Source organism: Phocoena phocoena, chromosome 9, assembly GCF_963924675.1.
Source record: "Phocoena phocoena chromosome 9, mPhoPho1.1, whole genome shotgun sequence".
NCBI lineage: Eukaryota > Metazoa > Chordata > Mammalia > Artiodactyla > Phocoenidae > Phocoena > Phocoena phocoena.
In genome coordinates this window covers 77,897,978-77,913,320 of record NC_089227.1, presented here as the reverse complement: position 1 = coordinate 77,913,320, position 15,343 = coordinate 77,897,978, and the positions used below count along the sequence as shown (strand labels likewise).

Here is a 15,343-nt window from a genome sequence, read left to right as displayed (position 1 = left end):
GCTGCACCACCATTGTAGCAACTGTCCCCAGTCTCCCGCCCCTCACAGGCTCACCCATTGACTCCCAGAGAAGGACTGATGAAGAAAACAAACTCCGGCTCCCTCATTTCTGTCCAAAAATGACTGAACTCCTGCTTACCTCTCCATCCTTCCTCCATACATCCTGGTCCACTCCCCACAACTCAAGTCTTAATTAGATGGGTAATCACTTTAAATGGTATCTCAGGAAACACTTTTGAAAAACAAATGTATTAAAATTAGGGAAAATAAATGTTTTCATAATGAAGCAATTAGCATGATAGTTGAATGATCCTGAATGACTATGAAGCTGGTACAAACAGATTCTATCCTTGCGTGCCGTTTTCCACAATTGTCCTGTCCTGTCGATAATCCGTATGGCAAGTGACTGCTTCTGACAAATGAAAGCCATCTGCAAATGGCACAAATCATCTCTTTCAGTACTACCGAAAGACAGACTCTTGGAGCTAGCCACCTTTTAATCTGTGGATATGCTAGCAAGTGGCAAATGACCATTCTGTTGGGAACGGATTCTCAGCTGAAAAATACCACGGTGCTTCTTCTTTAATTAACAGCCTTTTCACATTGCTAGCACATTAAAGCCATCCTTAAGAACACCCGTGCTTATATAATCAATGTCACAGCGTCTCTGCCTAAACGAATAATAAATGTTCAGGCTCTACACTAAGTGAAAACCTATCCTCCAAGACTTTCACCTTCATAAAGATGGGCTCATAAAAATGGAAAAAAGAAAAATTGGAATGTGGTCTCATGAGGATAAAAAGGCTAGTGTTAATAATTAACAAGGAGAGTGAAGTGGAGTCAAATTAGCCATAATAGAGCCCAGAGTGACTGGCAAAGTCACCTCTCATTATCAAAAAACTCATTAAGAAATGAAGAGGTGGAAATCCTGGTGGTTATTCTCACACTTCAGCTGTATCAGAGATTATTTTTTAGATTTCTTTCAAATGAAGAACAGTTAGGTCACCATATTGCATATTAGGTTAATTTTCAGGCTTTGAAATATGAAGGGCTGGCACCTGCGTGTCATTCTACCTCAAAAGCTTAAATGAGCTGTACATCTGAAGTTCACAAATTGGTGTTTACAGTTATATCTGTATATACATCTACTAGGAATAATGCAGAAAGGATATGACTTCGAGATTATAGCAGAGCTGTGTGCCAGGTTAGTTTTATAGCTCTTTTACAAATGATGAAATGACCACTAAAACTCAAAAATGTATTTAACACCAATCCCAAGAGCTGATTGAATTCAAAATTGTGTGTCAGAACTTGTTTTACTGACTAATATAGTAAAAGAAATGAAAAAGCAAGGAGTCACTAGCTTTTTCTTAAATTGAATGCTGCAGTACTGCTCTAGTATCTTTTTACTACATGTAGACATTTTAAAATTTTAATCTGTATATTTTCTTAGAAATTAGTGCCTTAGGGAAAATAACCTAAAGTGCTCTAACAGTGTTCTTCACTATAGATTTGTAGAAACATCTTTAACTCTTGAAGGCCACAAACGTCAGGAACCCCACACTTGAGGGCTATTGATCATGTTACAGCCGTACTCAGTTGTTTCCATTACCGGGACGGTATTGTGGGACATAACCCCAAAGATCAGAAGGTTGTATGTAACTGGAGTAAAATTTCAGACTTTTCCATTTGGCTTTAATACTAGTCTCATAAAATCCAGCATGAGAATTGCTAGACCACGAGACTTTGCTTATTTTTGCCCTAAGCCTTGCTGAATGTTTATATTGATTTTCTCCTGAATTAATTCTGCAAGAAACGGGGGCTGAATGCCTACAATTTACCAAATCCCAGTCACCTTACAGATACATGGGTAAAAAACAATTCCTGCCCTTGAAAAGCATATAATCTAGTGGAGGATATGGGCATATATGCATTACTAACTATAATGCAACAGATTGTAAAACTGTAATTCAATTATGTGTACTCTGTGCTATGACATTTTTAATTATAGTTTTGTTTGATTTGGATTTGTTGCCCCCAAAATAATAAACATTATAACATCAGTGTTCTCATTCCTTGTTACCTCCTATAGATAGATAGATAGATAGGTATTTTTTAACAAGTGCCCTGAGAGGAAAGGAAGAGTTGGGTGTGGATTTAGGAGGCTATCATTCCAGTATAGTATAAATTAAATATTACCAAACTATGTAAAATTGCTTATCAAATTTTTAGTTAAAAGGAGAATAAAAACTGAAGAGTTTTCTATTTTACTTAAACATCAGCAGGATGCTCTCAGAGTTTCCTTTAGGGGGTGGATTATTCAATAAACAGATATTTATTGAGTGCCTGCTTAATGTGCCAGATTCTTGGCTGGGCGCTATTCCTAGATCTGAGTGGGGAGGAAGTTTGGTTTGGTTTGTGTGTATGTGTTTTCTTTTTACATACTGCTGTTCTAGGCTGCAGTCCTCCGGGCTTTTCTCCTGAAGCCCATAGTCATATTTCTTGTGATGGGGATCCCATTATATGTATTTGTCAACATAGAGAGTGATCTGTTAATTTTATATCTTAGTCCATGGTGCTTGCATTGTTAAGGATTGGTACAGTTTGTAGTCCCTTGAATAATCGTTGTTTTCTGGCAAAATCTATTGTTTTTATTGTGGTTCGTGTGGCTGGGTATTTTTTTGTGTTTTTTTGCTGGTCATAAATTACTCATTCCCTTCTGAAATGCCTAATTAGAATTAGAATTTTAGGAGGGAAATTCATTCTTCCTAGTAATCCACTAATGCTGACTAATTAGAAGGAGGAATGCAGATATAAAATTGGATTATATGGTCTCAGGAGTCAACAGCGTATTTTTACCCTAAACACAGTATGTGAACTCTTTTATCTGCTTATCCTTAATTTATCCAGTGGTTATTGTCTCAGTAATTGTTATTAATTGGATTGTAGTTTAAATTCTGTGTTAAAATCTTACTATTAAAAGCCTATGACAAGTACTTTTGTAAATGTAAGACTCTTTTGGGTCTGTAAATAATCAACACTAATTTATTAATTATTGGGATGCTCAGAATAACTGGGCACATCTGCCCCCCTAGTTTACCTTTTATTTAAGCCTTTTGCTTTCTTTTTGCCATTTCTAATTGTACTGTTGGGCTTGATGTCATTGATGCTTCACTATTTTCTGACAAGGTGATATTTGGAGATATAGAATAGAATCTTTTGGAAAAAAATATTTTTATCAACCAACTAGATGCTAATCCTCCACTTATGTTCTCGTAACCACTATTTGAGACTCCTTCTGAGCAGTTCTTTCTACTTCCACACCTCTGGTATAATGTCAGAAGCATTCTTGGATGAGGCCACATTGAGAACTGGCCTCTTCCAATGAGCTTTTGCAATGGGAGCCTTGTAAAGGCTTGATTTGGACAGGTGGCAGCCCCAAATCCTAATCTATCCTTATTAAACCATATGGAGAAGATAGAAGCACTCATTCTGATGCCTGGGGTTACATGTTATGATGGCTTTTGACAGTGTCTGATAGGAATGGGATGCAAACTGGCATATGGACAACTGAGAAAAGGAGCATGCATTTACATACACAAGTATAGTGTCATCTGTATTCCAGGAGTCTTGCCTTTTGAAACCGGATTCTCCCTTTTCTTTGTTTCCCTTTCTATGTGTATTTTCTCTTCATTTCTTCTCATTTTTCCTCTTCCTCTTTCTCCCCTCCATCCCATCTCTCCCTCCATTCTTCCTCGCCTTTCCTGAACCTGATTACCAAAGAAATACTACCAATTGCCAGTTTTCTAAAACTTTTGAACATGGGTTTATAATTGGATTTACTTTAATGAAAAGGAAAACTCTGCTGAAACGTAAGCAAACTTTTGGCCAGAATTCAATATTTGTGACCATTCTTAGGAAATACAGGAAATCTCCATTTTCTCCTAATTCTGCAGGATGTAATAGTTTGCTATCAAGTCATGAGTGAACAGAGAAAATCCTCCCTTTGGTACATTCATTAAAATAAGAGACATAGAATTCCCTGGTGTTCCAGTGGTTAGGATTCCGGGCTTTCACTGACGGGACCCTGGTTTGATCCCTGGTCAGGGAACTAAGATCCCATGAGCTACGAAACCCGGCATGGCCGAAAGAATAATAATAGTAATAAAATAAGAGACATAAAATAGACAACATTCATATCCAGTAGAACTTTTAGCAGCATGATCTTGGACGTATGGGTCTAAAAATAGGATTTCTCATAAAAATATTTAGTACTATATATTTTATAGAAAATATGAAGAGATACACAGGCCTCAGATGTTCTTATACAGAATAATAATGTAGTAACTATGTAGTAATCTTAGTAGTGTATACAGGTAGTCATTCATTCAACGAACGTTTGAACACTTGCTCTGAGCCAGGGACTTTGTTGGATACTAAGAATACAGACATGGTCCCTTCTCCAAGGACCTTGCACCCTCATAGGAAGAAAGAGATGTGTCAGTGAGTACAGAAGTATAACATGGACTACAGTAGAAACCTGTGCAGGGTGGAGAATAAACATGGGAAACCAGTAATCAGGGAAAGGGACAGCAGAATGAAGCATTTCAAGGAAGACTTGGAGGGGAAAGTGTATACTTGAACTGAAACATGAAAGTCATTATGTCTGGACCACAGGAAGTAGGGGGGTCAGGCAAACGAAAAGAGCCAGAGAGGTCATATTAAGACACCTCATAGGGACTTCCCTGGTGGTCCAGTGGTAAAGAATCCACCTTACAATTCAGGGGACGTGGGTTTGATCCCTGGTCAGGGAACTAAGATCCCACATGCTACGGGGCAACTAAGCCCGCGCGCCACAACTACTGAGCTCGCGCGCCTCAGCTAGAGCCTGTGTGCTGCAAACTACAGAGCCCACACGCTCTGGAACCTACACGCCAGAACTACAGAGCCCACGCGCCCTGGAGCCTGTGTGCCACAACTAGAGAAGAGAAAACCCGCACGCTGCAATGAAAGATCCTGCATGCCTCAATGAAGATCCCGCACGCCACAACTGACCCGATGCAGCCAAAAATAAATAATAAATAAATCTTAAAAAAAAAAAAAAAAGACATCTCATAGATGGCTTTCATTCCATGCTAAGGCTTTTGAAGTTTTTCTTGAGGATCCATTAAAGAATTCTAATCTTTGGGAGGTACATTATTTGTTTTACGTTTTAGCAAGCCCCTCTGCTTGAGATTTTAAGAAGATGAATGGGCGGAAGGAAAATTAGGAGCCTAAGACCAGTTAGGAGATTATTGCATTAGCCAAGGCAGGAGATGAGAAGGCTGGAACTAGGACAACAGCAGTGGTGATGAAGAGAGGGATGAGAAGTGTTAGAAAGATAATAAGGATATAAAATATGTAGGTTTTGACTACTGATTGGAGGTAGGAAGTGAAGGAGAGACCTCTGGTACAACTTCCAGGTTGCTGGTATAATGATCAGGTGGACAATCCCTATTTTCACTCCTAGGGTGAGAATAAGAGAAGAGAAGTAGGCTTATTGAACAAGATAATGAATTCGGTGCTTATCAAGGATATCAAAAAAGAGAGCTCTTGCTAGAAATACATTCGAGTCAACTGCTACTTAATCTTAGAATCATTATAACATTTAATGATAACTGAGTGTGATTCTCCTTATGTGCTTCATTTTAACAAACTAAGTATGACTTCATAGCCAACATATCTAATCTCTAAATGTACAGTAAAGTAGCATTTGAATTGATGAGGTAGAGTGCTCATTTGTAGATATAATTTGTTACATAAGAGAGCTCTTGCTAGAAATACATTTGAGTCAACTGCTACTTAGTCTTAGAATCATTGTAACATTTAATAATAACTGAGAGTGATTCTCCTTATGTGCTTCTTCATCTTAAGAAAGTAAGTACGGCTTAATAGCCAACATACCTAATCTCTAAATGTATAATAAAGTAGCATCTGAACTGATCAGGTAGAATGCTTATTTTCAGAGGTAATGATTTGTTAACATTAGCATATGTTTTGGCTTTGGTGTACTTAAAAATAATGACAGTATTTAATGGTACCTATCAAGATGCAGAGCCTAAGGTTCTTTATACTTTTTATTAGTAAGCCATATAAATTAAGGCTTAGGCTCACAGTCTAGCAGTATAGCAATGTAAAATTATCCAGCTTTCAATGCGTATTATAAGCGCATTGAATATTTTCACAGTGTTCACTTTTTTATTGAAATATAGTTGATGTATAATATTTAAGTTGCAGGTGTACAATATGGTGATTCACAATTTGTGATAGGTTATACTCCATTTATAGTTATTGTAAAATACTGGCTATATTCCCTGTGTTGTACAGTATATCCTTGGAGCTTATTTTATACCTAATAGTTTATACCCCTTAGTCCCCTTCCCCCTTCCCACTGGCTCTTTTTTGTTTTATTCACTGGTTTATTATATTTTTTATATTCCACATATAAGTGATATTATACAGTATTTGTCTTTCTCTGTCTGACTTATCTCACTTAGCATAATGCCTTCCAGGTCCATCCATGTTACTGCAGATGGTAAAATTTCTTTTCTTTCTTTTTTTAATGGCTGAGTAGTATTCCATTGTATATGTATACCACATCTTCTTTCTCCATTCATCTGTTGATGGACACTTAGGTTGCTTCCTATCTTGGCAATTGTAAATAATGCTGCTATGAACATTGGGGTGGATGTATCTTTTTGAATTAGTGTTCTTGTTTTTTTGGATATATACACAGGAGTGAAATTGCAGAAAGACCCCAAATATTCAAAATAATCTTGAGAAAGAGCAGAGCTGGAGGAATCATGTTCCCTGAGTTTAGTTTACTTTTCGGTTCATAGAATATAATCGTTTTGGTAACCTTTTCACTTTTTCATGTTGTAACTGTTTTTTTTTTTTTTTTTTTTTTTTTTTTTTTTTTTTTTTTTTGCGGTACGCAAAGCACTAGCAGATTCAGTGTCTGGGGAGAGCTAGATTTCCTGGCTCACAGACAGCTGTCTTCTCACTGTATCTTCAAGGGTGAAAGGGTCAAGGGAATGTTTCTGGGGTCTCTTTGATAAGGATCCTAATCCTGTTCTTGAGGGCTCTGCCCTAGACCTGATCATCTCCCAAAGATCCCATCTCCTAATACCATCATACTGGGAGTTAGGATTTCAACATATGAATTTGGGAGAGACACATTCAGTCTACAGCACTGACCTGTGTTCTAATAAAACTATGACCTGTGCATAGAAAGCAGCCATCTTTTAGTGGAGGTAAGTGCATCTTGTCCAGCAGTCCTGTCCCAGTAGTGCAAATTCTTAGACGTCTGCAACGGCTTCAGGTTGGATGTCCTATATCATAATTCAGTGAAGACTAACGGACAACTAAAAAATGCATGTGATATGCTGACTTTTTTAATACCCATGTGAAAAAGTAAATGCCTAAGAAGAAAACCCACAAATAACTAAAAAGTTCATGAAGCAGAATAGCCATTCGCAAGGCCACAGTCACCCTCTTGCTGAATTAAACTAGTGTATCTCTTAGAAGCAATCAAACTTATCTCTTAGAATTCAACAGGTTTAGCTCTTCTGTGATACACAGCATACCACAGGTATTCTAACTCTGTTTAATTGCTGTATTTACACGTGTCAAGACCTTCAGGGAATTCGGCAGCTCCCTTGAATCTCCAGCAAGTGGTCAGATGTCTCGTGTGCTAAACCTCTTAGAAAATAAAACCATACCACCTGGCAGGAACATTTTATACAGATATAATCTATCTGTGGTTTTGACAGCCATATATAGGAGGTCAATTGTACTTCTTGATCAATTTTCATGACACGATATCCAATATGAGGGGCCAGACCTCTGTATTTTATTGGTTCTGTGTCAGACTCTTGCCAGAAAAGTTTTTCGTCCATATTTTCCAAATGCCTGATATTATCCCTCTGACAAACACTGTTTCTGCTTGACTATTTCAGCACTTCTATGTAATGGAAAATTTCATAAACACTTGCAAGAAATCTTTGTGCCCTTGGTTGTCCGCTACGTGGATCTCATGGAGTCCTCCATCGCCCAGTCAATTCACAGAGGTTTTGAGCAAGAGACATGGCAGCCTGTCAAGTAGGTATCTTGCCTAGTGTCCACAGAGCCCCTGTCTCTTCTATGCTGACCTTATGACTTTACACGTGGCCATCTGTAGTTGTTGCTTATGGTGGTCCCTTCCCACGTTGTTTGTTTCTTTACAGGAATATCGCCAACAGTCTTCCCAATGTAGCTCTTCCAAAAGTTCCAAGTCTGCCTCTTAATCTTCCACAGATTCCTAGCTTTTCTACTCCTTCGTGGATGGCTTCTTTATATGAGTCCACGTGTGTATCCCTCACTTATTTCCTGGTGGTGTGTTAGCTGGTGCATGGCCTGGGCTGTATTCTGTGCAGATGTGTTTAGATTGCATGGCATTTATCATTGGTTGAGGAATACTATGTTTGATTTTATTTGTTTTGAGTTTTTGAAGCTATTAAGCTAAGCTTAGCATATCAATGATAAATAATATAGATTTTTAAAAAAAAATACTCACTGGTTTGATGTCGTTCATATGTAATCTGTGGGGCAAGGGTCATTTTGTGACCCAGCTTGTAGACTCCAGTCTAAGTGGTATAACCAGAGTTCTCCATATTCAGACAAGCAGTGTGGTTAACGGTTGGTATGTATCTCCAGGATCCTTAGTTGGCTCCAGCTTTGTTACTGCCACTTGATTTATCTTGTATATGTAGAAAAACCTATTTGTAAGAACAGTTTCAAGAACATAATCTTTTTCTGCTTTAATCTTAGTCTCACCTTTAAAGAAATAATAATGCAGGCTGCAGAGAATGGGTTGTCCTTTGTTTCTCAGTACCAACAAGTTCTTCTTTTGTCCTTTCATATATCATTTGATGCACCTTGTTATTTTTAAGTAATCTTTTTTTTTTGCGGTACATGGGCCTCTCACTGTTGTGCCTCTCCCATTGCGGAGCACAGGCTCTGGACACGCAGGCTCAGAGGCCATGGCTCACAGGCCCAGCCACTCCGCGGCATGTGGGATCTTCCCAGACCAGGGCACGAACCCGTGTCCCCTGCATCGGCAGGCGGACTCTCAACCACTGCGCCACCAGGGGAGCCCTAAGTAATCTTTATATCATTACAAACCATATTTATTAACTCCACATTTTGCTGAGCCTACCTATTGCAGATTCAGTAACCAAGAGTCATTAAAGTGAAAAGGACATGGGCTTTGAAATCAATCAGCCCCACATTTAGATCCCAGCTTATTCATTGTTAAGTCTTCCTTTGCCTCAGTTTCCTCAACTCTAAAATGGTTATGACACCTAACTTAAAGACGTTTTTTGTGAGAATTTTTTAAAAAACTGAAAAGTGCCTGGCACAGCACAGGGTCTCGATAGATGATAACCACTCCTGTTCTACATTATGATTGTTATTACTATAATTATTATTACATTATCGTCAATCATCATTATTACTCATAACTGTATGGTTGTCAAAAGTATGAGCCCCACAGCAATCAAATGAACTCAATAACAGCCCGTGCTTTGCACAAGGTCTCTCATGAAGTCAGCTAGAAAGAATAATAATTATAAGAAGAAAATTAGCTACCATTTGTAGAGAAGTTGTTATATAAAGTGCCAAATTCTTTATCTCGGTTAAGCTTTGTAACAACCCTGTGAGGTAAATGTCACTTTCCCTATTTTACAGTTAAGGAAACTAAGTCACAAAGAAGTCAAAAGGCAAAACTTACGAGTGTCTCACAGTAAGCAAATGACAAAGACAAGATTTGGACCCAGGTTTGATTGACTCCAAAGCTCTCACTCCGATTATTAATATATTTTGCTTCCAGAGAATATACTGATTAAAAAGTTGTCCAACATCCAAAACCTATCCCATCACCACATGTCAAATCTATTCCCAGTCTAATCTGCATATAATCAAAAAAAAGGGAGAGAAACAAAGACCAAGGAAGAGAATGATAATTTGCAAAATAGTTTGGCAGTTTTTCTCCAAATTAAACATCAACACTATACTCATAATAATTATTAAGATATTAGGTTACATGTGAATCTTTTTCTTACAAGCAAATGCTTTGGGCTTTACAAGTGGTGTCTGTGTGTCCTCAGTTATCTGGGAAATGTAGTGAACCTTTCTAAGTTTATGATTTTTTTTTGTACTTCTTTACGTGGTTTTCTAATTTAACTCTTCTTCCTCATTTCCCATCTGTTTAACATCCTTGATTTTAATGAAGAACACTATTTTGGGCACTGCCTTGTGAAATTTAGTGGGGGTTTTTTGTAATTACTGTATTAACTTTGAGATATATGTGAGCCCTAAATCTCATTATTAGGAGCCCCTTTTTAAAAATAACCTGTCTCAGGACAGGAATGTCCTGTCTTTATAACAAATTGTGACTTTGTAAATAAAGTGCTTCTACTTTCATCATCCTGGGCAAGTAAAAAATTATGTTTTACAAGTTAGTTACCATTATCTTTACCTGCCAAGGTTTTCAACACTAGGCTTTGTGTCAAGGTGGCCAGAATTACTGATAATGTTCTGATGTCATTGCAAAGTTTTTTTTAACTTTTCTTATAAAGCATTAAATAACAAGAAAAAAATCCCATTTCACATATATAAGGAGTTAAAAATACAACTACTGATAAAGAGAAATAATACCAAACTATCCATGAGTCTGAAGATGCATCTCTACATACTCATGTATAAATCACCTTAAGAGGTGCTCCTCCAAATCTCTCGCTGTATATAAAATCTTCATTCTGGGTTTTTTCGCTCTAGAAGTGAATGCCAGTCAGGTAAGTTTACTGCTGGCATTTTGAGAAAATGATCTCAGACTCCATTTTTCGCGTTTGAATTCTTTAATCTGTTACTAATACTTCGAGGGATAGGTCACTGATAAGAAATAATTTTAAAATGAAAAAGCTCTGAATAAATTGCGGGTTATACATGCCCGCTTGAGAGAAAACCTATTTACATTTTTTCATCTATTTGATTATAACGAACTCTTGTTATCTTAATTACATTCCCAATTAAGCACATGTATCATTCAGAATCTCACCGTAACATCAAAGAACAGAGAAAAACATATATCCATCTTCTCTATAAAGATTTAATTGTCACATACGATGAGAAAGTCCATTTTTAATAGAATTCTACCTTTACTATTTGGGGGTTTGTTTTGATGGTGGCTTTTGTTGCTGTTGTTTTGTTGTGCTGTTACTTATATTTCTCCAAATTAGAAAATTATAAGAAGTAGATTTGCTTCTTTGACAATTATATTCAATAGCTCTTAAAACATAGTTCCTCTGTCTCCTAAATTGTACACTACAGATGTACAGGAGGATTTTGCTTCAGGACTTTTTTCTCTTATTTTTTTATTATATAAATGGCAAAATGGAAAATTGACTCTAGTGTTTTCTCAGACATTTTTTACAGCAATGTCAGCATGGTTGTCTGGTTCTTTTGTTTAATGACACATTTGGGGCACTGAATATTAAGGTTTGGAGATATTAAGTGAGGGAAGTGCTATGGGTAGTGTTCACTGCTTTGCTGTGATCGTTCCCTTGAGAATTTAACTCTGAGGACGTCTTGGCTAGACGAGGAGATCATGAGGAATTACTGGCAAAATGGGAGGAGGAAAGCACAGTAGATTGGTGATGGAGCAAAGATGCTGGGCGCTGCAGGGCAGAAATAAGCTTTTAATTAGCCAGAGCAGGAGGTGATTGTTTTTATGCTGGCTAATTAAGATATATTTAGCTAAACAATGTGGTTATTTAAAAGACTTTTCTTTTTTATAAAATTTTTCTACCATGCACTTGTGATAAGTTAATTTTATTTTAATATTTTTCTTTTACAAACCTAAAATATAAATTTTAGGTTAGTATATGTTAAAATGTTGGAAAGCTAAGCAGAAATAAATCATACAGCAGTTTTTGTTTTTTTCTTTTTCTTTTGTTCTCTTTTACAATTAAGTTTCAGTATACATAGGAATATTTTATTTTCAAATCATCTATTTTCCCATTAGGCTGTATACTTGCTTAATGAAAAGTAATAATATCATCCTTTACTCAAATATGATATACTCTGACACAAATTACCTTCTCACATGGTGTGAAAATATGGTCCCTAGAGTAACGTTACCATAGTAGTGAATGCGTAGCAGACCTTGGCTCCAGGGTTAGATAGATGGAAGGACCTGAAATATATGATGGTACTCCAACTTGAGAGCACCTTGAATATCTTTTCTCTGTTAGACCATACCTGGTACTAAGTTAGGTTTGATTATGAACGAGAAAAGGTGCAAAGCATTTCAAAGTAAAAGTAAGATTTGCTTCCCTACCCAGCCTGTTACTTCATTCCCAGCACCTGTTTCACCTTTACCTGTAACTGAGAAATTTAAGGCCCTGAAGGCTACATACCTACAGATAAACAGAAGCCATCGTCATGGCTGTCATCATGATGACAGAGGCACATATGCATGAGTTAAATAAAGCTGCTAGTTGCTGTTATATTAATTTTCTTGCATAAAACATACTTTTCTGAATATCTAGGAGGAAATGTGTATTTTATCTTTATCCTAGAGATTGGTAAAGAACAATTTAAGATGTTTGTTCCTATGTATATAATTTGATTTCCTTAGTAAAGAATCATTATTCATTTTACCCCTTTTTAATGAAACCCTACTACTATAGTTCCATTTTGTTCTTCTTGCCTTATTCATTAAGAAGAAGTGAAAGGGGAAAATTAGAAGGTTGAACAAAGAAAATATTGATCACTAGGGGGTTTATGTAGTATTTCTTCACTGATGGCAAGTGATACAGAAAAGAAGAAACAATGGATTGGTGAGGCAGCTAACAGTGGAAGTTCACGATGTTCTTCATTTTTCCCTTTTCTTCTAGCAATGGCTCAGCGACATCAGAAGACCTCTTTTGGAAACTTGATGCACTGCAAATGTTTGTATTTGATCTTCACTGGCCAGAACAAGAATTTGCCCATCACTTAGAGCAAAGACTTAAACTAATGGCCAGTGATATGATAGAGGCCTGTGTCAAAAGGTAGACATGTATTTTCAAGTTGCTGCTTACTCTGCCGACTCCCAAAATACCACTTTACACCAAGTCTCTTCTATATAATTGTCGCAAGGAAGGTTTCAACATGTACCACTTTTCCGAAATTTCAAGGACATTAGGTCCTTTGACCTGAATTCTGGGGACCCATGTAATTGATAAAATTGGCCTGCTACTTTTTCTCGGGCCTCCTAACCATTACCCTCATCAATAGCACCCATACCGTATTAATCCTTTCTGTTGTGCTTATTATCCTCTGGGAATACTGTGCTTTAAATTCCCAAAGCAATACTTCCTGAGACATATGGAGGAGATCTGTTAAGTACTTTATGCATTACTTACTGTGTCTGTGTGCTGTGAAATGACATGGCAAACTCCATGGATGATCATTGCCATCAATTGTTCTGTTTTTCTGGCATTCTCTATCCACATCGGATGAATTCCGAGTATCTATTTACATTCTTTCAGAACTTAACCAGAAATAAGTTATGAGGCTTTGGATTCTTCCACATGTGCTTTCCTTTTCTTTAATACTTTTTACAAAATCAGTATTGCATCCTAATTGGCATTGTTTTCCCCATTGCCCTTGTTCACAATATGTGCAAGAACAATGAGGGCAGCATACGGGAATAACAAATTCTGGTTGGAGCAATTAATAATCCTGAATTCTTTAAAGCAAGAAAAATCCTGTCTTTAGAATAATGTTTAATGGCTTTGTAAAGCAAGGCCATGAATTAGATTATTTAATGTTTAAAAAAACTCATGTTCGTCATCTGTGATTCTGATGTATCAAATCTATGGATATTCTTTGGATACTTTAGCAAAACCATTTCCAAACTACCTGTTATGCAGTTTCTTTAAAAAACCTAAATGCAACTTCAGGTATTTGAAAGAGAAACTAAATGACATAAAAGAATTACACATTCTCCATTGCACACTGATTATGGTGTTTTAGTGTTTTCTAGACTTGTCCTTTTTTTTGATGTGGTGAACACTCACACAGAGGATTTGTTCTGCTTTAACATAGAGAAGCAGGTGATTTTTCTACTTGGATAGTCATTCAGACAGTTAAGCGCAACTATGAGGTTTTTCCATGAAAAGTACACACTAGATGTAACAAATAGCTTCATTTGGGTAGAAATATTGTCTGAGCGACTGCAAAAACTATGTTTAATAGAAAATACCACAGTCTGATCTTTCATACGAGACACCTGAAAAGAAGAGCATCCTACCTCCTAGCTGCCAGGCAATGCCACACCCCATATTTGCATGTTTTAAATTAGCATCTTGTAGTTTTGATTTCACTTTTACAAAACAGGTGGGACATATGTCAGAAGTTCTTACTCTGAATTCATGTTTTAATGAATAGAACAAGAACTGCATTCGAACTCAAGCTGCAAAAGGCAAGCAAAACAACTGACTTGCGCATCCCAGCCTCTGTGTGTACAATGTTTAATGTATTAGTTGATGCCAAAAAGCAAAGCACCAAACTCTGTGCCCTGGATGGAGGACAGGAGGTAAGTGGAGACTGAATGTCCCATGTGGAAATGCACCACTGGGTGCCCTGGTGGAGGAGGATTCTGTTTCTAGAAGTCTCTCACTTGACTAGATTAAAAAGACCAAGTTCCCCCATACAAGTGTTTGATCTTTACTATAATAATGGAATGCCCCTTTATCCTTTGCTCTTGTCAATTTCTTCTTTTTAATATAAAGACTGCCCAAAATTTTACAAGTGGCCATTGAATTTCAGATATACCTTTTAACGGCTTAGGTGTTGTGTATTTACATAAACCTTGCTTTTCACAAGCAAATGAGAAAGCTAGAAAGCTACTTACTTTGTTTATACAAATATAGAGCATCCAGAGTTTGCGTACAAAAAACAGGCCACAGAAAATAGGGCAAGAAATATTTTATTTACACAAAAGTTTCCATTTCTTTTAAAGATCAAGTAGAAATGTACTTAAAGATCGGGCTTTGCTTTTCTTCAATAAATACCCCATTGTTTCAATTTGATTTCTATTTTGTTTGATTCTATACTCAGAAATACAGTTTATTTTACCCCATGATTTATTTTTGTTGAGAGTGGTGATTGGGTGAAATGGATCTCTTTTTCTTAGATTATTTAAGTTGATGTTTTATTGCATCTTTTCCCATGGTAATTACCTTTTCATCATTTCTTTATTTTTCCCTTATGTTCTCCT

At 36.9% G+C, this 15,343-nt stretch overlaps 1 protein-coding gene across 13 annotated transcripts in view; it reads left to right on the top strand.

The window, feature by feature from the left end:
• The window catches only part of CADPS2 (calcium dependent secretion activator 2), a 492,820-nt gene that overhangs the window by 414,100 nt on the left and 63,377 nt on the right, over nucleotides 1-15,343 (top strand). For 8 of the 13 annotated variants that reach the window (XM_065883719.1, XM_065883723.1, XM_065883721.1 and 5 more), the window contains 3 exons: nucleotides 7,998-8,139; nucleotides 12,975-13,130; nucleotides 14,512-14,659. In XM_065883719.1, coding sequence (XP_065739791.1) covers nucleotides 7,998-8,139; nucleotides 12,975-13,130; nucleotides 14,512-14,659 — 446 coding nt within the window. Of the gene's footprint in view, nucleotides 1-7,997; nucleotides 8,140-8,264; nucleotides 8,385-12,974; nucleotides 13,131-14,511; nucleotides 14,660-15,343 lie in introns of all 13 variants that reach the window. The other 5 variants (XM_065883712.1, XM_065883714.1, XM_065883713.1 and 2 more) reach the window with 1 other exon arrangement.